The 25,146-nt window shown below is 23.8% G+C and overlaps 1 protein-coding gene across 4 annotated transcripts in view; it reads left to right on the top strand.

Annotated features, from left to right (window-relative positions):
* Nucleotides 1-1,665: 1,665 nt before the first annotated feature.
* LOC128959903 (tyrosine-protein phosphatase 99A-like) overlaps nt 1,666-25,146 on the top strand; it is a 49,644-nt gene continuing 26,163 nt past the window's right edge. For 3 of the 4 annotated variants that reach the window (XM_054305955.1, XM_054305963.1, XM_054305941.1), the window contains exons 1-3: nt 1,666-2,121; nt 20,543-20,670; nt 20,888-21,053. In XM_054305955.1, coding sequence (XP_054161930.1) covers nt 2,037-2,121; nt 20,543-20,670; nt 20,888-21,053 — 379 coding nt within the window. In that variant the 5' untranslated portion in view covers nt 1,666-2,036. The remainder of the gene's footprint in view (nt 2,122-20,542; nt 20,671-20,887; nt 21,054-25,146) is intronic. The other variant, XM_054305949.1, reaches the window with a different exon arrangement.

Below are 25,146 nucleotides of genomic sequence, written 5' to 3'. Positions count from 1 at the left end.
TAAAATTTATCGTGAATTTGAAATATTATCAAATGATGTATTGTATGACAATTGTGGAAATGAAATAGTAGTAGATATAAATGATAGTTTTAATTATAGACATTGTTTTCAGGTGAATAATAATTGTAACAAAAGCTTAGTATTAAAAGTAGATCATAGTTTGCAACCATACCTTAAACTCAGTTTGTATTTGGGTTTAGTATGGGATAAAGTATTGAATTTTATTTAAGAAAGCTTATAAGTTTGTAATTATTTTAACTGTATTTTTAAGTACAAATGAGCACAGCTTTATAATTTTTATATTATTATCTAAAAAAGTAAAAGTTTTGTTATTTTGTAATTATTAAAATGGAAAATTCTCTAATTAATAATATAATTATACTGTATATATAACTAATATATTTTGAATTAGTTTTTAACATTGTGAATTTTATTATTATATATTAATATAAATTATAGTATAATTATAATATAGTAATATTATTATAGTATAAAAAATATATAAATTTAAATATAAATTAAAACAACTATATAAATTAAGTATATTAACAAAATAATGGATTAGTTTATTAAGTTTTTTTTTATTTAAAAGTAATTATTTTTTTACAATAAACTTAAATTATAAATAATTTTAGTATTATACATAATAAATTTATATAATATTTATTAGTGCAAATTATATAAAAGTTATATTTAATGTTAGAATATTTTAAATATATAACATCTAATGTATTTATATATATAAATATTATATGATTTATGTACTAACATTTAATGATTAAGTAGTCAATAATTTAGGCACCGGTTTGTTAGACATAACAGTGCATGCGTTACAATATCATTGAACACTTCGGAGATAAACCATTGAATCGGTTACACCGATACTCACTGTTTGCCATCTATATAGTCAATAACATATTGTTTCATTAATAGTTTTACTATTTTTTATGATTAATTTATTTAAATAAATATAATATCATTTCATTAGTGTATTCTAATATATAAATAATTTAATACTTAATAATATGACAAATATATTGTAAGTATTGCTCAAACGATTCTGTATTTACTAATTGAAAATTTGTATTTTTTTTTTATTTTAATAATATTTTTATAAATTCTTATATGTTATACTAATAACAAAAAGTACTAAAATGACAGTATTGTACAATAATTCTGTTAATATGTGTGTATATATATACAGTAGTATAAACATTATTATTATTATTATTATTGAATTCTTAAAATATTCTTGAATTATATTTTGCTTAATGTATATCTATTTTTATTCTTTCAATACTTTTATATATTTAAAAATTTTGAATTATTTATAATTAGCTAAAATATTTAAAAATTATTTAGTTAATGTAACTATATTTAATACTAAATTGGTAAATTCAATATAATATGATAGTTGATAGTACTAATGATAGATGAAATAAATACAATAGAAATATGTAGTCAACACAAATTATGTATAATTATACTGCTAATAAATTTTTATTTAAAAATAATAATTTAATCTAAATAACAATTACTAATCTAATAATTTTTTATTATTGAATTCAATACATATAATAGTCAAACAACTAATGAATGTAATGTACAATTCAAAGGATAAATTGCATAATAGAGTTATGTTAATAATGTTTAACTTGCAGTCATACAGATGTCGATCCTAACAGTCAGTGAAGATCATAACGAAGTCAAGACTGTAAAGACTTATCACTGAACGCATGCACTGTTGTGTTGCAAACCAACCGGTGCTCAACTGCCCTCTCTCTGACTGTCAGATACCGGGTCTTAGAGTTTGTCAATTGACATACAGTTTGTATTATGAGCTCAACTTCTAATACAGTTTGCAGTGCTATCTCTATTACTATTGGAACCGTCAGTATATAACTGTATATATGATTGAGCGGTAATTTTAATGAAAAACTTTTTGGACATTAATTTTAGAAATGAATTGAAAAATATGTGAAAACATCAGTGATTTTATCATTTTATATGAATACTAGACTGTTTTGATTGAGTCTATGATGTCATGTCATATGGATTTATGTTTGATATTAATAATCTTATCGATTCTGTGTTCATCACTTTGGACGCACACTATTCAAGGTATTTATAAATTTTTTAAATATGATTACAATATTTCTTTTATAAATAATATATAAGTATAATAAGTTTCGCTTTAAAAAAATATACATTAATCTTAATTATTAAAAATAATATAATGAAAATATTGTTGAAAATATGTACAATCAATATTTATTTTATAAATTATTATTAAATTAAAAAAAAATCTTTGCATAATTTCTGTTAAATTGACAGTAAATTTATATTTTTAATAATATTGTAAAATTTATATTTTAAAACAGTATCCAATGATAAAAATTATTTAATTACTTTACTACATGAAATTCATTTAAGATTTATTTACAATTATTTATCTTATATGACAACTATGTTGTAAATGTCAAAAATTTTTATGAAATGTGAAAATATTTATTATACTTTTTTTTATATAGTATTATATGGGATGCAATCAATAGTTATTCAAAACATCGTTTATCATAAAATAAATGACACTTGAAAATTTTATAATTATTTTTATGATTTTGAGTCATTTAAATTAAAATTTGTAACAATAAACACTTTATTTATTAGGGTTTGAAGGATTAACACTATGTTTATGACCAGTCTATCGATTATTTAAAGCATAGTTGTATACAATCATTGTATAACAATGTATAGCAATTTTATACAATTTCAGAAAAATCAATATCCAAAAGCCTATAATAAAACTCAACGCTAAAGCTTAAGTAATCCCTGATTACAATATTTTACAAAAGTTGTATAAATGTTATATAGAGAACATAAAAATCTATAAATAAAAAAAAGTTGTTTCTATATTATATAATCACTAATAATATATTAATTTTGTAAATATAACATATTTATAAAATTGATTTTAGCCAAGTTTTATGTTCCATAATAATATAAATTTTTTATATGCATTATTTTAGTACTGATATCAGGCATTAACATAAAAAGACTCATTTTTTATCAGATTTTTATTTTGAAGTAAAATTGGTTTCATTTAACATTTTAATTCATTAATACTATTACTATATTTGTTGACTTTAACAATGAAATTTTGAACAACTATTGTATTTAACAACGAAAGTCATTGAGAAAAAAACAAAGATAAAAGTAATAATGTTTGTCACAACTATTACTCTCATTATTATATTGTAGTATACATTTAGACATTTACCTATTCATAGACAACCTATACTATAGTTTATTATTTGTAGTGTTTTTTCCCAAAAATAAAGGTCCAAAACAAGATATACAGTATATATATATATAATATATTTATATATATATATATGATTATTATGATTATGATTGCAATGATTTTCGTTTATCGCTTCATATCTCTCGTCAGACATTAATATATATTTTGTAGTCATAGTAGTCATAGCCGACTGTTTTTCTTAATGTCACATATTATATAATATCTAAGTTTTTTGACAAAAATCATATTCAATGCCATCACTACTAAGATCTTTGAGTCATTTTTCTCATACATTGAAAGTATTGACGGTTGACTTCTCTTGCGAGCCAACACTCACTCACTCATACACTGACTCACCCGCTCTCTCACTCACTCACTGTCTCATTGATTCATTCACTCACTCACTCTATGCAGAACTACAATATATCTCATTCATGGGTGCAGTGCTTTCTCACTGTGTGTTTGTCTATCAAATACAATGGTTTTTTATATTTGGGTGAAATATGTTTTTATGATTATCTGAGCAAAAATTTAATAAAATTTTTCTCTCATGAAGTTTTCTCATTAGTTTTTGTAATACTAGACATATATAAGAAATTATTACAAAATATATAGATATGTATTAATTTTTTGTTTTTATATCTTTTTGCTAAAATACTATGTTTGAGGTAATAGTTATAATGGGACTCATATAAGATTTAGTAGATAGTATAGCATACAAGTAGCACATATACAGGTGATCATCATTGAGAGGTCGGATATGAGAGAGATTTTCATCAAGTATTGAATGCACCGATGAATTGGGTGTCAGTTTTGTCTTTAGTTTCAAATGTGAAGTTGATTGTCATGTTATGATTGTTAGGACATATCATATATTTATAAATATGTGTTTGAAATATCAAAACGACTCGAGTATGACGTCCGCCGAAGTCTTGCATACAAAAATCACACAAGTCTTGTGTGAATCTTATAGAAAACAATAAGTAATATTATGAGTCTCTCTCTCTCTCTCTCTCTCTCTCTCTCTCTCTCTCTCTCTCTCTCTCTCTTAGTAAATGTTTGACAGCGAATATAAACATTTTTTCATATTTTGATATAAAAAGCGAATTATGGCATAATTTGGACGTCCGGTGATATTTTTTGTAACGGATCACAAGTTATAGATATTTCTCAAGACATTTATCTGATAGATTGTATAACATTTATATTGTATCAGAAAAAATGATTTCACTTTATGTGGTATTATTCAAGATTTATAATTATTACATTTTAGCTAAAAAGTTATATAGACATAAAAAGGTTCATTTGATTTTGACAATTAAATTGAAATTTTTTAAATTTTTATAGTTAATGTTGTGATAATGCACTCAATGTTTTAATTGGTTTTATATAATATATAACACACTCTTAATAAAAATCATTAATTTTTTAGATAATACCATACATATAAAAATATAATATTAATTTTATTTTACATTTTTTGTCCTAAATTTTTTATTACAATTTACTGCAACAATTGATTGATTTTTTTCCAATTTTATTTGTTATTTGTTGTCAATGTTCTAAATATTTAATGGAAATATCATTTAAATATAATGAAAGGATAAGAGAGTAAAAAAAGGCGGAGAGAGAGAAAAAGAGAAAGATTTTATCAAATACGGTATGATATGAGAGCAAAACAATTGTATTTAATTTATATATATTGTATTTGAAAAGCCGATACAGAAGTTTTATATAAATTAATGTTTGTATTTGTTGTACTATTTTTGTTGCAACAAAAAACTATCATAAATATTAATAATACTTATTAACCTTTAATAGAGAGGCGCGTCTCTCATAATATTTTATTATTGATAAATTTATTACATAAGGTTATAATTGTTTATGATATTAATTATATTAATGCTGTCATAGTTATTAGCAATAAAATATACAGATATTTACATTTAAGATTATATATCAAAATATAAATATTGTAGTTAATGAATACATAATAATTTCATATATTGATTTTTTAAAATGTAAATGCATCACTAGAGATGATTATATTTTTAATTAAATTATAAATGAATTTACATTTTTTATACAAAATTAGATTTTATTTTTATTAAATTTGATCGAATTTGAAATTATTTTATATAAAAATAAAATGTGTCAAAATTTATAATCGAAATATTTAGGATTAAAATATTATTAAATTTGATTTTTATTATTATTTTTTTATTAATTACTACTTATCGAGTGTTCCCATTTTCTATTAGGGAGCAAATTATTTTAATTTATTTTATTATTTTTTTAACTATATATTTTGTTTTAATAATAAGAAAATTAATACAATAATAACAATAATAAAAACACAATAGACTATATCTTGCGTAACAGTTTCTTTATTATATTTTTTATTAAAAATTATGTTACTATAATACTGTATATAATTAGTGCAATAGAAATTATTTTTATATGTTTAAGTTTATAAATAAAATAATGACAAAAGAGATCTTCAAATGATATAAAATTAGTTTATATTTCAGACAATTTATAGTAAGATTGTTCGTGTTATACATGATTTGACACATAATTTAGTTCACACTTTAAGAAACATATTTATTTAATTTTGAAAACTATTAATACTATTCGTGTAAATTGTTAATAATTATAATTAATGCTTTTGATAATAATTATAATAATATCATATCAATTTACATATCATTTTACATTTATATATTTGTTTCAAGCAGTGAAAAAAGTGTTTCATAAGAAATAAAATAAGACATACAAATAAATATTAAAAATTTATAAATGAAAATATATTTTTAGAATAAGACTTGATTTAGTTTTTGTTTTGTTTATTTTTGCAAAAAAATAAATAAATTGAAATAATTTGCTGATTATAACATTGCTATTGTGCATAACATAGTTTTGCTTAATTTATTTTTTTGCTGACATTTTCATTGCAATGAAATCATTTTTCTAATATAATAAAGTCATGACTTTTATAAGATTTTATTTTCAACAGTCATTTGTCATGACTTTTGCAGTGAAAATAAGTATTTACTTTTAAATAAATGATATGTATTTTGTTTCATTCATTACTGGCTTTCATAAAAAAACTTTGATCGTAAGCTTTCATATACAGAAACTCCGTTTTGTATGTCTTATACAGTATGTATCACATATAAGGTTATATTTTTGATGTCTTTGATATTAACAAAACGCATACACAAATCGATATCGAGTTATGTAATAATTTGTTTCAGCTCTGCATCCATATGTGATGTCATGTCTTTAGTGCATATTTATGTAAAACATTATTTTTTAAATTTATATATAACTTAATAATAATAATAGAAATAATAATATAGAAGTATAAGACATATTTCTAACCTCAAGGAATAAATTATGCATAAGAAGTATAAACTTAAAACAATATCTATACAAATATTTCTTTAATTTTTTCTATCTCTACGATAAATTTGTGGACATTTATCACTCGTATCAAACATAATAAAGTATATGAATTAAAATTTTGTTGTCACGAGACATACATACCAAACATAAAACACAACAATAAAGAGAAAGTTATATTCAATTTCTTATTTATTTATCATATATTATAAACAGTATAGTGAATGATAATATAGCTATATTTATTAAGTGGTTTAGTTTGCGCTAAATTATGAGATATGAAAATTTGCGAAATGAATTTGTCATTTGTCATCTCCCGGAGCCACTAATCTATCAATAAATCTCTCAATATTTGTGAGCACTTCTGTAGCTTTTGTATATACTGTACAATAATAATTGAAATTTATTTGATATGAATTTAATTTATATTATATTTTTATGAGCTATTTGCTTATATTGCAATCTTATTTTTTGACTAATCCAAAATATGACATGTAATAACTTATAAATTTTATAATGAAAATATATATTTAGAAAATTATTTTTATGTATAAATTTATCTCAACTTTTTTTATCTCAATTTATTTTATATCAAATTATAAAATAAGATACTATTCAATAACGTACTAAAATAATATATTGAAATGGACTCTAAACATAATAAAATTATATTTCAGATTCAATTGTATTATTTTATGATATATATCGGGAAATTGTATGCAATCTGTCGCTACTTTTATATTTTTGTTATTCATTATTATTATTTAGCATTACATTTATGAACAATGAATAGTTTGCTAACACTTGTTCACTATATTTGATGAAAAGCCAAAACTCTCACCAAAAATAGTGTGTTTTATATGCTATTATAAAATTCAAGTACCGGACCGTCTGTCCCAAAGGCATCACAACTGGTCTCTACTGTAGTCTCTATACACTTGTGAATACATTTTTATGTCATTCAAGAGAAAGCAAACAGTTTTTGAGGACCGACACCACACTATCCATTGAATTACATCTATCAATGGTTTTTCGGTCTTTCCTCCCACTCTATGTTACGGCAAAGTGCCGGTGCTATAGATGCCTGTGCCGTTTTGCGAGTATGTGTCGATGCGTTTGTCACACTTTTACAGTGCTTTACAATAGACACGCCATTGTATATCCAAACCAAAACTACACTCTCGATAATGAACACATCGATCGCACCATTTATGCCACTAATACACACCACAGTTAGACAGAGAGCACAGTTAGCCATCATTGGTGAATGACTTTAATATATTTAACGTTTTTAAAGCCATCACTTGTGATGAATCATAGCACTTATGCTTTCTCTATACAAACAGTTCAGTAGTTAACTGACTCTAATAGTTAAGTTTCCTCTCCTGTTATCAATGTTGGCGATCGACATCAATGGCAAAACTGCATTGACTAGTGTTGCCCACAAATGGTTTGGGTATAGTATAGAGGGTATAGAGGGTATAGGGGTCGGCATAACAATGACTTAACACAACACGTCTCAGCAAAATATATTTTAATGTCTTTGCTATTTATGTTTGATATTATAAACTACAGAGTAATTCACGACATATTCTCTCCCTCTCTAACAGTGATGTAATTCATAACTGTTTCATACAATACATTGTACTGTATTATAGTCGTCTTTAACGCTATTTCTTATAATAACTGATTTTACTCAACCATTTATTTAATAAATAAATATATATATAATATTAAGAATAACTACTATTTGTCATTTAATATGTGAAATAAATGCACTTCAAAATTAACTCGACTTTTATTATAATTTATGTTTGCTTTCAAATTAATGCAATGATTTTTGCTCATATAATGGTAATATTTATCAATGGATGATATGTTGTATATTTTGTTCAATTTTATGACATTTGAGTTAACTTTATGCTTGACTTTCTTCAAAACACAGATTGTTTAAACGATACTATAATACAAATCATGTATAACAGTAACCCCGAAACTGTCTGAAATGTATATCTCATTGATAGACATTAACACTATTGAATCACTTTTATTGTTATTGTTGTCTCATTTGCCGACTGTAACGGAGTAATAGTAGTATTGTCATAGATATCAATGTTATCGGAAAAACAGTTTTCTCACAAAATAAGTGAAACTAAAACTTAAAAACAACAATGAATTGCACTAAAATAGCTATAAATATTAACTAAACTAAACATTTTCTTAAAAACTATTAGTTACTAGAAATGAAAAAAGAAAAATTAGTAAAAACAACAAATGAGTTAAATTTAGAGCACATTTGAGAGTTATTACTATAAAAGGGATGGAAATACTTATTATAATATATTGACTATGAGTGACAACAAAATATGTATATTTGTAATAATATGTAATAAATATTTTGAAATTATTGATTAAAATGTTGAAAATCTATGAATAATTACATTCAGCAATAACAATAATTTTCGTTTTAAAAAAAAATATTCATAAAAATTTCATTAATTTATAAATTTTAATGAGTTTTTCGAGTGAGAGAAATGAAGTTTAAGATCAGTTTTGACGATCGTTTCCCGTGTCTTGACTCATGAATAGATATTTCGGATGTTATGAATAAATATATTTAGATATAAATTATTTTAATTTATGGACACAAAAAATATAATATTGAAAGTAAACGGAATTATAAATTAATTGTAGTCTCGCTTTTAATCGAGTTAAACGTACACACAGTTAGACATGAATTAATTTATGTCAAAAATGTCAAAATTGTTGATTGGAGGGAACGGCATATTTTAATAAGTTTGTCTATATTATACTATTATGATTGTTATTGAAGACATTTTTAGAAAAAGTTATGCACTCATACTGTTTATCAGAAATACTATTAATTCAAGTTTTTATTACTTATAATAACTCTCTTATACTGTATGTATACTAATATATTTTTAAATAAATTAAACGCCAGTCAATAAAAAAATATAGAATGTGTTCTCCTACTAACTACTTTCATATACTCCCTTATAGTTATTATTAAATACATTTTTAGAGATACTGTACACAGAGAGAGAGAGAGAGAGAGAGAGAGAGAGAAATAACTTTCAAAAAATTTGCTTTTTAATAGAAAAATTGTGCCTTAAATTTGTATGTCGTTAAAAACTCTAAACACGTATTGAATTTGAAATATATTGAATTTGAATGTAATGTTATGCCAATACTGTTGGAAAACAACCTAAAAAGCTAAGGATTGATAGGACTCCTGGAAAACATAGCATACATAGTGTGTGCAAAATATGAGTTTTGCATTTTGAGGATTCATATCATTGAGGGATAGCATACAAATGCTAATACGTTTTTTCATAGGATTAGGAGGTCATATAACACAATATATAGACACTGATATTATTGATGGTTGAATAAGTTTTGGCACCACTTTTTGGAGACATAAGTTGTAAATCTCGAACTAAGAAATCCACGCAAAGATTTTAAAGATATTAAAGTTATTGTCAATTATATTGTGTGTGAATTGAGTTTCAAAGATTAAGGTCTAATCTTTAGGAAGGTATTAATGTCCGGCTTATTATAACAATACATATTTGTTTGCAATACAATTGCACATATATTTGGACGCCAATACCTTAAGCTTAATCTGATTAACGCCTTTATGTTTATTTCCCACTTCTTTTGTATTTATACACTCACCTCTCTCTCTCTCTCTCTCTCTCTCTGAATATTTATGTATACTGTATAATATACAGTGTATATCCTAAATATGACTATATGTGCCTTATGTTCAGTGTTTACCTGTGAACCGGTATATTCACTCATCTCAGGTTACCATAAGATAACATTTAATATGATATATACCAAGAATTTCGGAATAACTTTTCGCTTTTTATTATATAAATTTAAAATAATCTAAACGTTCAAAACGTGCAACAAATTTATCACAAAAATTATTAATTTTGTTTTTTAAATATATACGTAGCTTTTATTACTATTATTGCTGTTTGAAAAAGATTAAACAACATTTTATAGCATCCTTAAGCATATTTTTTTTAATTTTATAATCATTATACTGTACATACTCTATATAAATTTATATCTAAAGACTATTAAAATATTTTTTTTGGTCATTAGTTTGTATTAAAGCTGAGAGACATAACATAGCTTTAAATGTTATATTATTATATATTTGTAGCGTTGATTAATAGCATAATTAAGTTAAAAAAGTTAAGCAATAGTTTTGACATTTATCTGCAAAGTATCACTTATTAGACGAATACCATAAACCATTGGCAACCAGATTATAGCCGAAGATACAGTATTTCATATAATATGTACACTAACTGTAATACTGTATTCAATTTCTACATATTAAGCCATGATTTCTTAGTTGACAGCAAATGTATGGTCCAAATGACATCTCATGTGACACGTATGGTCTGTCCAAAAGTGTCAGATATCCAGTAATGTCTCTCAAGCTATGCTGACTTATTCAGTGAATTTTGCTTTAAAAATAATACCAACTTATTGAAAGATTAGAGAAAAGGAGATAAATGATAGAAAAAAGAAAGAAAGAAAGAAAGAGAGAGAGAGAGAGAGAGAGAGAGAGAGTTGTTTAATTGAATGTCGATCCTTAGTGTCATATTAATGATTAATTTTTAATTAATCATTGTTTTACTTAATGTATTAATATGAATATTGACTACAAAATTTATTATTATTATTATGAATATTATTATGCTATATAATAATTTTGAAATTGCTGTATGTTTCAAAAATAACAATTAGCTTTATTTAAACACAATGATGGTAGTGATGAGCACCGGGAGCTACTGTTATTAATTTGAATGTAATATATATGACCTGATAATGATAAACAAAATCTAATGAATTTTTGTTGTGAAGTTTTGAGACTATCTTATATTAAAACAAACGAAAAATGCAATTTAATTGCTGTTCAATTAGGTCTTTCTTAGACCACTAAAGACATATATCCTGAAAGTAATGAATGTCTTGTATTTTGTCATTTAATGTCATGTCTTACATAACAAATGGATTTGTTATAATATATATTTTTAAAGACAATACAATTTAAATTATTTTCAATCTTTAGGTAACAATTGTAATGAGGAATTGTTTTGATGTTTTGCTGTTGTTTGACATAAAGGACCCACAATTGGGTCATCACTTCCTCCTTCAAAATCTATTTTCATTTTTCATATGAGATTTAGTTTATTATTATTATTGTTTAATATATTTGATGTGTTGTTTCACATAATCATTGTTTACATATTAATTGATATTTTTTGTTATAATTTAAAGGGTATCTCAATATTATGCAGAGCACACTCTTATATTTATACTGTTTTTAAATTATACATAATATGATAGAGATTACACACCGTTGATGATAAATTATAATTATACTATTGTTGTTATCATAAATATCTAAACAATGTTTTCTACTGTTATTATAATTATGGTCTCAAATGATGACAAACACTAATACACTGTTTTAATGTTTAAAATATCTGTTTCTCTGTTGAGTGAATTATAATTAAATTCAATGATTAGTTGTATTGTTTGTGATCTTTTAAATGACATTTTTTAGTCTCTTTTTCTTATTTACTATTATTGTCACAATTTCTGTATAACTAAGTGTATTACAAAAATAGTATATAAAGTTTAAGTAAAATTGAGAAAAAGTATATTACATTATATAATATTAATAAAATATAAAAATGACTGACACAGAGTTGAAAAATGGAGAAATACAATACATTTTTGTATAAAAATGCTATTGTGTTATGCTTTTGAAAAATAAGTTTATTTTATTTGTATTGTATATATACTGTATCTTTAGTATACTGTATATTGAAAAAGACTATATTAAAGGAATGGATGGTTAGAGAGGGTGTCTCTGTTATGATAGGGATTGCATTTAATACAAAGCAAGTAAACGTTGTTATTCTGATCACATATACATTGGATAGTAAAATATAGTAAAAATATCATATAAAATGGTATTAGTTTGTGATTGTGAGCTATACTCAGCTCTTGTATTGTAATACACATAGGAATTAATGAGGAAATGGAGAGAAAGAGAGACAGAAATTGAGAAAATAAGAGCCAAGCAGTCAATGAATCAGTTGTGCTCTGAATTCAATGGGAAGTACCGATCGATTGTCTGTATATATGGCTGTTATATGTTTGAACAGTTATGACTGCACTCAAGCACTGGTATATTATATGAGTCGGTAGTGTTGTGTTATTCAATCGATAAAAAGCAATATATGTCTGTCGAGAATGGGAAGAGTAGCTCCAGCTTCCAGTCTTGAGTTTGTTTGTGCCAAATAGGCATACATTCACATACATTATATATACACACTGTGTATTACACACTATACAGTATATCAATACTTTTAGGGACAGACAGAAACCTGAATCCCCTTTTGCAGTGACGAGAAACAAATGCTTTTTACCATCAGACACAACACACCAGAGTTTGTTATTAATATAATATATATATAATTCAAGTGCCACTAAACCCAGTGAACCCTTAATACAACTATTTGGACGTATATTTAGATTTAAATCAGAGATAAACACTAAAATTATGCAAAACTTTGTCTATTTTTATGATTTAATTACACTGAAAAAGTAGGTTTAGCTCTAATTTCAAGTATTTTCAATATTTTTCTTACTCTCTATTTATATGATTTGGCAACTAATTATCAGAGACCCTACAGCCCTTTTCCTAAAACCCTGTATTATTTGCGGTCAAGTTTAGCCCTGTTCTCTTACCCTCCGACTAGCCATCAATTTAAAACTGAGACACATATCTAATTAAATAAATATAACACACATTTCATAACAGACATTCAAATAAACATTTACTTATTTATTGTATATACCATTTGGTCATATCATATACAAAATATATATTGATTTATAAACAAATATATGTGTCTCGAGAGCTAAGATAAAACTATTCCTTAACCTATCAGTCCTTTTCTTTTTAAGTTTAGATTAATAATAACCGTTACTTAAATAAAACTTAAGTTTCAAACATACAGACCTTATGAAGCAAACAAAACAATAATAAGATTGTAATGTCTATACAGTCTATGTTATCATCACTCTGTTAGACATACAGTATGGCCCATAGTATGTCGCACTCATAAATCTTAAATAAATAAATATAATATATATTATATTATATTATATTGAAGTGTTGTTCAATTCATTACAAATTGTTTGTATTTTTAAAAATTTCTTTTAATTCTAATATATTTATATAAATATTTGGATCATTGATTGTATAAATTGATAACACGTTATTGAATTATATTAATATATGTGTAACATAAATAACATTATTACATACTGTATATGGAAAATATGGATTTTAACTGATTATAGATTTTATCATTTAATAAGTTGTAAAAAAGAGTGCATTAAATCATATGAATCAACGAGTTATCTATCGATGCAATAAAAAGTCTTTTCATTGGAATTCAATATATTGATAGATAAACAGTATTTTTTCCATCAAATAATATACAGCAATGAAAAACATATTGAATAGAATTTTTTTCAAATTTATTGTTATGGCTTCAACTCCCGGTTATCCATCATTATTGTTTTTTTTGTATCCCATTGAACTAAATTTACTTTAAAAAATTGTATGAAATATAAAATTATTTATAAATAATTAACATTTATTATAGAAAAAACTTTTTAAACACTGTTATTCATTAAGACATAACATTATTACACTATTATATAATTATTTTGATATAAATTTTTGTTGGGTTGTCTTGACTTTCAAAAAACAATGTCATTTATATTATTTTTCAATTCAACACATGAAATTATTATTATTAATAATAATTAAATTTATATTTATAATTATTAATCTGTTTGGGGGTGAATTCTATATATGTTATTACTTATAGGATTATCATACAGAAATACAGTGTATAAAAAATATAATAATATTTTTAATAATTTAATAGATAAATAGAGTGAGAGAACAATGAATTTTTTTATGATTTGGGAAACTAATACATAAAAAAATTGGTGATTCATTTGATGACAGATAACGAACTGATAACTGATAGACATACCAGTAATACATCATTGAATTGATTTTTTGTCATCAAATAACAGTTAGTATAGTAATAGACTATTACTAATAGTCAATAATAATTATAATAACTATGATAAGCAAATGAAAAAAAACATTTTCCGTGAATTATTTCCTACATATCTAATATTATGTGAATTACTATTGAATAAATTGTTATACAAGCAGCCGGTGCTCCGTATTGTTCATTCATGACTTTAATCCGCTTATATACTTACACACAATGCAATGCTAGGTATGGAGGGTATCGGGTGGCACAGGGAAGGGGACTATACAAGTGTGCAGATAGGAGAGCATCGTATGAATCAGTAGTGCATAACAAATGTCAATAACAAGTTCACAATATTATCATCTCGTAAGCAATACTATCAAACTGTTAGCACTAATACAATGGATTTCATGAGATATTTAAAGCACTTCAATAATACAATATATTTGTTGTGTACATTGCATTGCTTTGTAAGCAAAATAACCTACTTTTGCATAAAACTAGTAACAAAATTTTAAATATTAGTTTATGCATTTGTATCGATTTTAGATATATATATATCTATATAATTTATGATATTTATAATAATAGTTATTTAAATGAAAATTATAATATTTATAACAAATAAAATGTTAATTGGATTTGTTGTTATAAAATAGAATATTGTATATAATATATAATTTAATGACAATATTTAATGTTTTAATAAATTATGAAAGCAATGATTAATATCTAAATACATATTAAAAATTTATTTTTAAGCAAATGATGTCAAATGAATTGCAAAAGACTCTGAAAATAAATATTAAATTAGAAATTATGATAAATTTAATTCTTAATATAAATGATGATTTGCATATATTATGTATATTTATGATATAATCATATATTTAAAGCATAAAATTGATGTATTGGCAGACAATAATTGATGGCTCAAACTAATACATATATCTTAGTGTATGAATATGTGTATATATAAATGTGAAATAATAATATATGGCTTTACAAAATTGTATTAGAATTATTGCATTTCATTGAAAAGGTAGGAACTTTTAAAAACACAAAATACATATTCACTAAATAAAATATGTGTTGAAAAAGTAAATGCATTGAAAATAAATCATTATATATATACAGTATTACTATTAACTTAAATTGCATTCAATTTTTCATTATTTTTTGTTATTTAAATTTTATATCCTTTGCTTAATAAGAAAATGTTTTAACAAATAAAATAAGATGAGAGAAATAAAAATTATTTGTATTAATATAAATAAGATTAAATGATAGAAAATAAAATACAATATAAAGAATTTAATTAACAGTTTTATTTCAGTTAATAATTGTTATTCATTGAGCATAAGATTAATTGATTTAAAAGTCAATGAAATGTCTCAAAACAATTATTTATAAAACTATTTGTTTACTTTGTTGTTAGCACTTAGTTTTGAAAGTTACAATGAATTTTTCAATTTATTTTTATTTTATTAGTTTTAGATTTAATATTTATAAACTTAACCTAAACTACATTTTCAAAACATTGACTTAAAATGATAATAGAAACATATACTGTACCATAATAAAAATTTAAATAAGTGTAATTTTTATATTTATAAATATTATATGCATAGATAACAAGATATAATTTTGATTTAATGAGTGTATTAAATCAAAACTTATAAATACATTAATTTTGTTTGATTTCTTGTAGTTTTTTGTTTGTTTAATATAAACTATATAATAATTTAAAACAATAACAACAATAATAATTATAACAAAAAATATTGAAATTATTGAGAAACGCCTTTCCATTTATTTCCACTATTAGACAGATAGCTGATTATAAATCTGTGTTATAATTTATATTTTACTTTTATTTTTTTTCTTTATAATACAAATATACTGTTTATATTATTTGTTTTAATTTGCATTTTTACTTGCAATCTGAATATGGGGTCAATAAATAATTGCTATTCTGGTTATCGATGTTTTAATAAATATATAAATTATTTTATGATAAATATGCAAAGTATTTAAATATACTGTAATCTATGTTTCAATATACAGTAATATGTTATTAGTAATGATTTTAGTTATTCAATCAAATATATAATAATTATTAAATCTTTGCTACAAATTATATCATTATCTTAAACTTTGCTTAATTTTTATTTTATGTCGAAATTCTTATACTATTATTTTCAGTATAAAATCAATAACTTTATTGTTAAACTTATACAATAGAGAGAACGTAAGAAAATTATTATTTTATATTTTTATTGTTTTGTGCTTAAACTTTACATCAGAGATAAAAATCAATTTTCTAGCAAATACTATAAAATTATATTGTATTTTACATCTAATAAAACACAACACAAACTGAAAGAAAGTGCTGTCGAAAATATTAAGTGATTATTTGAAAGTATTTTGTGTGGGATTTAGATTTGAAAATAATGAGAAATAGACAAAACATTACTGACTATTTATTTATCTAAAACTTATATATATAATTAAATTAAATTTTCAAGCGATTTACATACTTATATTTAATACACATTATATACATTATGTACTAAACAATGTTTTATTTTTTATATCACAAACTCATGATTTTCACAAAAGTCTGAAATAGTTTCTAATTCTTAAGATTTATACAAACTATATATTGTTTTTTATGATAAACACCTTTATGTTAAATAAATAGTTAAATATAATAGAAAACCTGTGCTAAAAATTTTAATTTATATTATTTATAGTTAAGAAAATAAGGATTATTTGCAAACATTACTGAAAACAGTTTGATAGCAAGTGATAAATAGAGACTAATTTTCGTCAATAAAAAAATAATTTTTTATGAAAAACATTTAGATTTTATTTATCTTAAAGATTGTTAGAAAGCATTAAAGGGGTGTTTATAGTTAGTAAGTAAACCACTGGGAGGTATGTGAGGTTATAATTGCTTATTTGCATTTTGTTTGGGTAATAGACCGCTACAACAGTTTGTGCGACCACTCACTCAACACTAGCACTACTATAGTGTGTCTGACCTTTAAATAAATGATTTACAAAAATAAATTAAGTCTAACACTAAACAAATGCAATTGAAATGAGTGAACATTAAGTTTGTAGAGTTGGGGCCATATTTTACTGGGAAAAACAGTCTAACTGTGCAATAATTCATTGGAAATAATGATTTTCATCTGATAGATAATTAGTTAGCCAAACCAATCGACAAAATGTTGTTATCAAATAATAAATACCACACTTTTTAAATAGATTTTAAACATTTGGTTTAAATATTATTTTGTTTTTTATTTATTGGGTATTCATTGGACTCATAGATTATTGGTTTTTCACGCTCTCTAAAATGCTATTAATATGTTTATAAATAATATAATATATTATAGTCATAGGACTCACAAGTTTTTATTTGTTAAAAATATTTAACAGCAATTCAATAGATGTTTGAATAATTTGTTTTTCAATATTTGCCAAAAACTAGAAGTGAAAAACTGTTTGCATTTTGATGGCTTTGAGAGGCAAACACTGGTTTCAAAGGGAGTCAAATCATAATTAGTTTCTTTACTTAATAGACAAATAATATTCATTTAAGACCACAAAAGACCACAATTGAGTGCTTTTCAAGACATTTGTTTGTTATATACAACTACTTGAAGTTTTTGAATACTAATCATTAATACAAACTTTCTTTTTCTCTCTCAAATTTGAGAGACAAGTTGTTATTTAAGGAGAGAGAGAGAGAGAGAGAGAGAGAGAGAGAGAGTAATAAAGTGCGGACCTCTGAACTAAACATCTGTCTTAAAATATAATTACAATTGGGATTCACTCGAGAGTCAAAGCTTTAAATAAACATTTAAACAATTTATTTACAAAGTTTGGGTCAAATTTTCAACTTAAATGTTAAGTACTTTACTGTGTTTTGTTGGTTATAAAGAAGACAAGGTCTGTATATATAGCCTGTGCCCTCTCTCTCTCTCTCTCTCTCTCTCTCTCTCTCTCTCTCTCTCTCTCTCTCTCTCTCTCTCTCTCTGTAACGACAAATGAATACCTGGTGTTCACCTAATCAGACTTCACTGTCTGTCTAAAATTCAAATGCCTCTCTCCCTGTCCTATCTCCCAATACCTATGAAAAAGCAAAATCTCTCCCAATTTATTTTGCATTGATTTGAATCCTATGGCGACCCGGGTGTGAATCACCTGCCAGTGTTTGGCACAATATAACAGTCCAATTGATTTTGCAAAATACTATTATAGACGTCATGCTATTATCGCACAAAAACAGTATATGTCTTACAATTTTATATACGTTTTTGCAGTACTCATGACTTAAGTTTTATACACATATTTTATGTGTCAAACAATCGATTTTCACATTTGAAAATACTTTAATCTTTCTAACGATACGTTCATTGAAGACACTGTATAATAGACACATACAGTGTATATCTACTTGAATAGCATAATATTGTATGAACTAACAAAACACACACACATGCATAGACATACCAAAAACAACCAGTGCGTGCTTATCAAGCAAATTGTGGCACAAATAAAGTAATATTTTTGCTTTTTTGTTGTTATGAAATCCAGGATTTAATGTAAATGCAATCATAATATCACAATAAACGCTATCTCCTAACCAGTAAAGTCTTTGCCATTGATTTTCTTGTCGCAGTCATGTCTTAAAAACAAATTTATGGCTCATATTTATGATACCAAAAAACACTGGTAATAATGTTATGTATACCCCATTATCAGGTTAAATAAGTCACTTGAATCTCTGTGTTTTTATTATTAAATATAATGTCTTAGATATGTTGAATATAAATATTTTCCTGAATTTATCTTTTTATGTGATGCACACAATAGATATTGAGAAATCACTAAAAAAAGGAAACCACTTTATCTAACATTATATTACATAACATATAAATTTTTGAAATTTTTAAACAAAATTACATATAATCCTATTTAAAATAAAATTTTGTTGCTATCAATACTAAAAGCTAAATAGAAAATTATTTTTTAGTTGAATATAGTTATAAATTTTTAAAATGGTTTGATTTTATAGCTTAATATTAATATACTGTATTTCATATGTAATACTAAAATGTGAATTTTATCAAATTTGTATAAATTTTTAAATTATTTTATACACAGTAATAAAATAAATGCTTTCAATTTGAATTCAAATTTTCAAATATCCTATCAATTTTTATATTACTATTATACTATATATGAAATAATTTAAAAATAGATTTATTTTCTTTAAAATATATTTCTAAAAATGTTTAGTCTTCTTAATAATTGATATGTTTTCTCACTTGGAATTGAGTTATGATTAGGATTATTGAAAAGACTTACAATATTTTTACAACTAATAAATATAATTAAAGTATATTTTAAATACAATAATAATAATTTTAAAATAAACAATAAACTGAGATAATATATATATATATATATTAAAATAGTAATTATACACTATTAAAAAGTAAATGTTATAACTTATCCACTTAGTCTATAGAATATACTTTTATTTTATTATTATTTATTTAATTTAACTTTTTTTTTACATTTTTACATTTTTACATTTTGATATAATGTAAAACTATTATTAATTATAAAATGAGTTGAAATTTAAAAAGTATTTATTTAATTTATTTGAATATAGCCGCTGATGACAATCATAAAGTATATATCCGAAAGGGAGGTAATGGGACTCTTCCCTGTGAACCGGCACTACAGTCACATAAGATATATAATCTTCAATGGTTTAAAGAGGACAAGAAGATTGTCGAGGTTTGTCTAATCAACTATTTATTGTTTATTCAAATATGCATTTATATGTGTTATTGATTTGATAATTAATTATTTTTATTAATTTTGATACTAAAAGCTAATTTAAATGCTTTTTCAATAGTTTGTCTAATTATCATTATAATGTGTTAATTATTTTAATAATTTGACTGCAAATATGTTAATTAATATGAATTGATGTGAATATGTGTGTCAATAGATTGAAAGCGAACGAATCGTTTACTGGAATCTCGGAGAAAACGCGGCATTTGTTCCGGAAAGCGGATCCATTGCCTTCAAGTTTGTCTCATTTGGCGATTCTGGAGAATATCAGTGTATTGTCAATAGCAAGAAGGATAATGGTTTGGTCCGACTCTTTGTTCAGGGTATGTATCACTTGACTGTTATTGCTTATGTATGTCACTGGACAGGGCGTCGCTGCCGCTGATTATCACATATTAATATTATCACTCTATGTCTGTACTTTTAGTTGAGTGCTAATCAAATTAAAGTAAATTTAATTATTTAGCAAATAACAAAAATTTGTCTTCAAATTAATACTCAAATATAATTAACGCAAAAATTTTATACATTTGCAATGGTTTTGTTTACATACTATTATATTAATATTATAATAAGTATTACAAATATTTTTAATAAATCAATAATATATTAACATTAGCTAAAAGTTTTTAAATTTAAAGTTTTAAGAAAAATATTAATTAAAAAATCATTTTTAAGTATACATTACTCTAATTTAATAATAAATTATTAACTTATGTCAAGTTTAACCAAATGGCTAATATATTTGAAAATATTTTAAACATTTTTGCTGTCATATAAAGTGAGGAAAGGAATCTAATTATGAAATGAATGGTAAAAATGAGTTTATATCTCATTTTAGTTACAAAACAAGTATATATTCTATATATAAATAAATAATTATTATTTAAAACTAAATATATTTATACATTATTTACATTTAAAATTGAATTCAAGATTAATTATGAAGTGGAGTCAGAATTCTTATGAATTAATTTTCAATGCAATTATTGTATGTATTTATGTTTTCAATGTTTTATATAATACTGTACATCAATGTTAATTTATTTAGCTTTAAAATTAATTACATTACATATCCATTATTAACTGTTAACTACAATTTAAAAACAAATAAATAACAGATATAAACACTGATCACTTGAGTGAGTGAGTGAGTGAGTGAGTGAGTGAGTGAGAGAGAGAGAGAGAGAGAGAGAGAGAGAGTGAGTGAGTGAGTGAGTGAGAGAGAGAGAGAGAGAGAGAGAGAGAGAGAGAGAGAGAGAGAGAGAGTGAGTTAAAAAGAGATAGAGAGCCTAAGAGCGCAGGTTTGGGCCAATAATTGTAGGCATAGATAGCTACTGAAACTGGAGGGCAAATGCTTCTGAAATTCAACTTTTAAAATGGGTTCAAATATCTATATAATATATATGTATTGATATATAGATATGACATATACGCTGAATATTATACAGTATAAAAAAATTTATATAAATTCAGTATTAAATCTATGATTGAAGTAACGGTCGAGAAATTCACTCTCATTTTGTGTACAATTTGATAGTTTGTCGATTGATAGTTGCAATTGCTTTTGAAAAATATAATTTCTTCGGGAATTTATTAGCCGCCAGTGTTATGCAATCGGAAAATTATGCATTAATATATAACATAGTTATAATAGTAATAATATTATTATTATTATTAAATATATCGTTTATAAATATGTAATAAAATATATTAATATTTTGACATTTGCTTTGGTTAAAGTGTTGGCAACACTTTTAGTTTGTTATTAAGATTATATAATACAAAGTTATGACTGATTAACAGTATATTGTAGTTATATATATATATTGTGCGGAAGTATCAGTCGGTGCCAAAAATACCGGTGATTAATGTCTTACAAATATATGTTTTGTTGTAAACATATATTGAATTACACGGAATTTGCATATATTTTTACCAAATTTAATAGACAAAAAAATGTCATATTATTATTATGTGTGTATAACCACTGCAAACAGTATATGCAAATATTATAGTTTTATGGTTTTAATAAATTAGTTGCAGAATAGATAGATAGGTATGCGCTTCGGTATGGATGGTATGGTTGACCTCTTTTCTCAACAATAAGGAAATTCTATCTCTTTCTTACTCCTACTCTATCACTGCATTTCTGTTACTTAATATTTGATGACATGGTTGGCGACTATATATAGAAATTATAATATTTTTATTTACTTAAATGCTTACTATTTTTTCATATATAAATTGTCTTTTCTTGGCGTATATATATATATATATCATATTTTGTGGTATTAATAACGATTTTTATAGTATTAGCCTTAATAATATTTACAATAAAAACTTTATATTTAAAAAAATAATGATAATCAAAGTAAACATCTATGGTTTGTAAGTCGGCTTAAATACAAAGAAAAATTTGGTAACAAATGATTTAAAAAAAAACTTGTTTTTTATTAACGATATTATTGTGTGGTATATAAATGATTTGGTCGTAAATAAAAGACTCGCATAAGTGTAGTACTGAAGATTTGAATCGTTATTGAAATTGAAAAAATTGAAGACATTTTGCTACTTAACATTACAAACAGTTTTTTCATATCAAAGTTTGAATTATAGAAAAGAATTTTTATAATTTTAAATACTTTTTATGTTTGATTTTATTTGCGATTATAAAATATATATTTCCCAAATGTTTATAATGACATACCATAGATAATCAAAAAATAAGCATAGCTTTGATAAATATAAAAACTATTGAAATAATAGTATTGAATTTTTTTAAATAAAACTGTAAATTGTTTTGTTATATATTTTTATAAACATTTTTCAGTATAATTTGAATGCATTTCTGGTTTTCATAAAAATGATAATTATTTGCACCAAAAATCATGAAATATAAACTAATGAATGCTTTGCTTGACAATTGTTTTTTATTGTATTAAAAAATATATTTTCTTCAAAAATTTATTATATTTAGTTAATCCCATTATTGTATGCTTTGAACAGAGAGGCTGTTATATTGAAGTGCACCGACACATAGATTAGTGCCACCCAACCAAACCAACACCTCTCGACTGTATAATTACTAAACTATATATTACAATACGATCTTATTTTTCTAAAAAACAAATTAAATTATGCTATTCATGAATATCTTTAATACAACACCTAAAATATTTATATCTATTATATAATGAATGTAAATGTGTTTCATATGATCCCTATTCCCTAAAAATGTATCAACTTTTATATATTATAAAACACAGTCACAACTCATGTTTTGTAATTAATTAATGACTTTTGTCTTTTTTCTAAAAAACTAAACCCTAATTACAAGTCAAATGACTCATTAGTTTTGTTGTAAGCAAACCATTGCCATATACATTACAAATATAAAATAATATATTTATAAAACTAATAATAATTATTATTAAATTAATAATATTAAAGATTAGATAATTTAACGTTTATTAAATCGATGAAATAATTTTAATGCAGACATTCAGACTAATTGATGCATAAGATTTCATTTTCAACTATAATTATTTTTTATTATATAATTATTGGGAAATAATTTTCATAACTAATCGATTTGTTTTTTTTATTTTTGTTTTTATCAAATTATAAAAATGTAAGATTTTTATCCGAAATCTGTTCGAAAATTAAAAAATATATTTAACATTTAAATAAATTTTTAATGATAGTTAAACAAAATGTTATACAATAGGAAACAAATGATTAATTAAACTTAAAAAGTATTGGAGAGAAAGGGAACAGCAAAACACCAGAAGTTTGATTATGTCTACAATTATAACGCATTTTCAAAAGCCAACAAAAACTGATGAAAATTGCGATTATCAGCGAAAAACGATTTTGTATTTTGAATTTATGATGAATTTGAATATTGAAAATACTGGGCACCCAGTGTTAGCACCGGTACCACAACTACTATAAAGTCACGCACAGACCTTTCTCTCTTAATCTACCAATGCTTTCGTCAGTCATAATTTGGTGAACAGTGTGAGCGATGGCCACACTTTTGCCACGAAATATCTTTGCTGGCAATCAATAGTCACGATATTATATAACTTTTTATTAACAATTATTTATAGACCAGTTTTTTAAGACTCATATTTTATAATAATTGTATTACTTATTAATACATCTTTTGATGAAATGATATGATATTATACTCTCTTTCTCTCTCTCTCTCTCTCTCTCTCTCTCTCTCTCTCTCTCTCTCTCTCTCTCTCTCTCTCTCTCTCTCTGTTTTTATTTGTTTGAAATGAAAATAAGTTTTTAAATATATTTTGATATTATTAGAAAACTTTGTATAGCTTTAAGGTATAGAAATATTGAAAACCGATACAAAGTATTGCATGTCATCATACGATAATATGTGGATATGTATAA

Source organism: Oppia nitens, unplaced genomic scaffold (assembly GCF_028296485.1).
Source record: "Oppia nitens isolate AA-2021 unplaced genomic scaffold, nextdenovo-longstitch-racon4-pilon3 scaffold13_pilon_pilon_pilon, whole genome shotgun sequence".
Lineage (NCBI taxonomy): Eukaryota > Metazoa > Arthropoda > Arachnida > Sarcoptiformes > Oppiidae > Oppia > Oppia nitens.
Note: the sequence above shows the minus strand (reverse complement) of the source record. Positions and strands in the feature narration are given on the sequence as shown.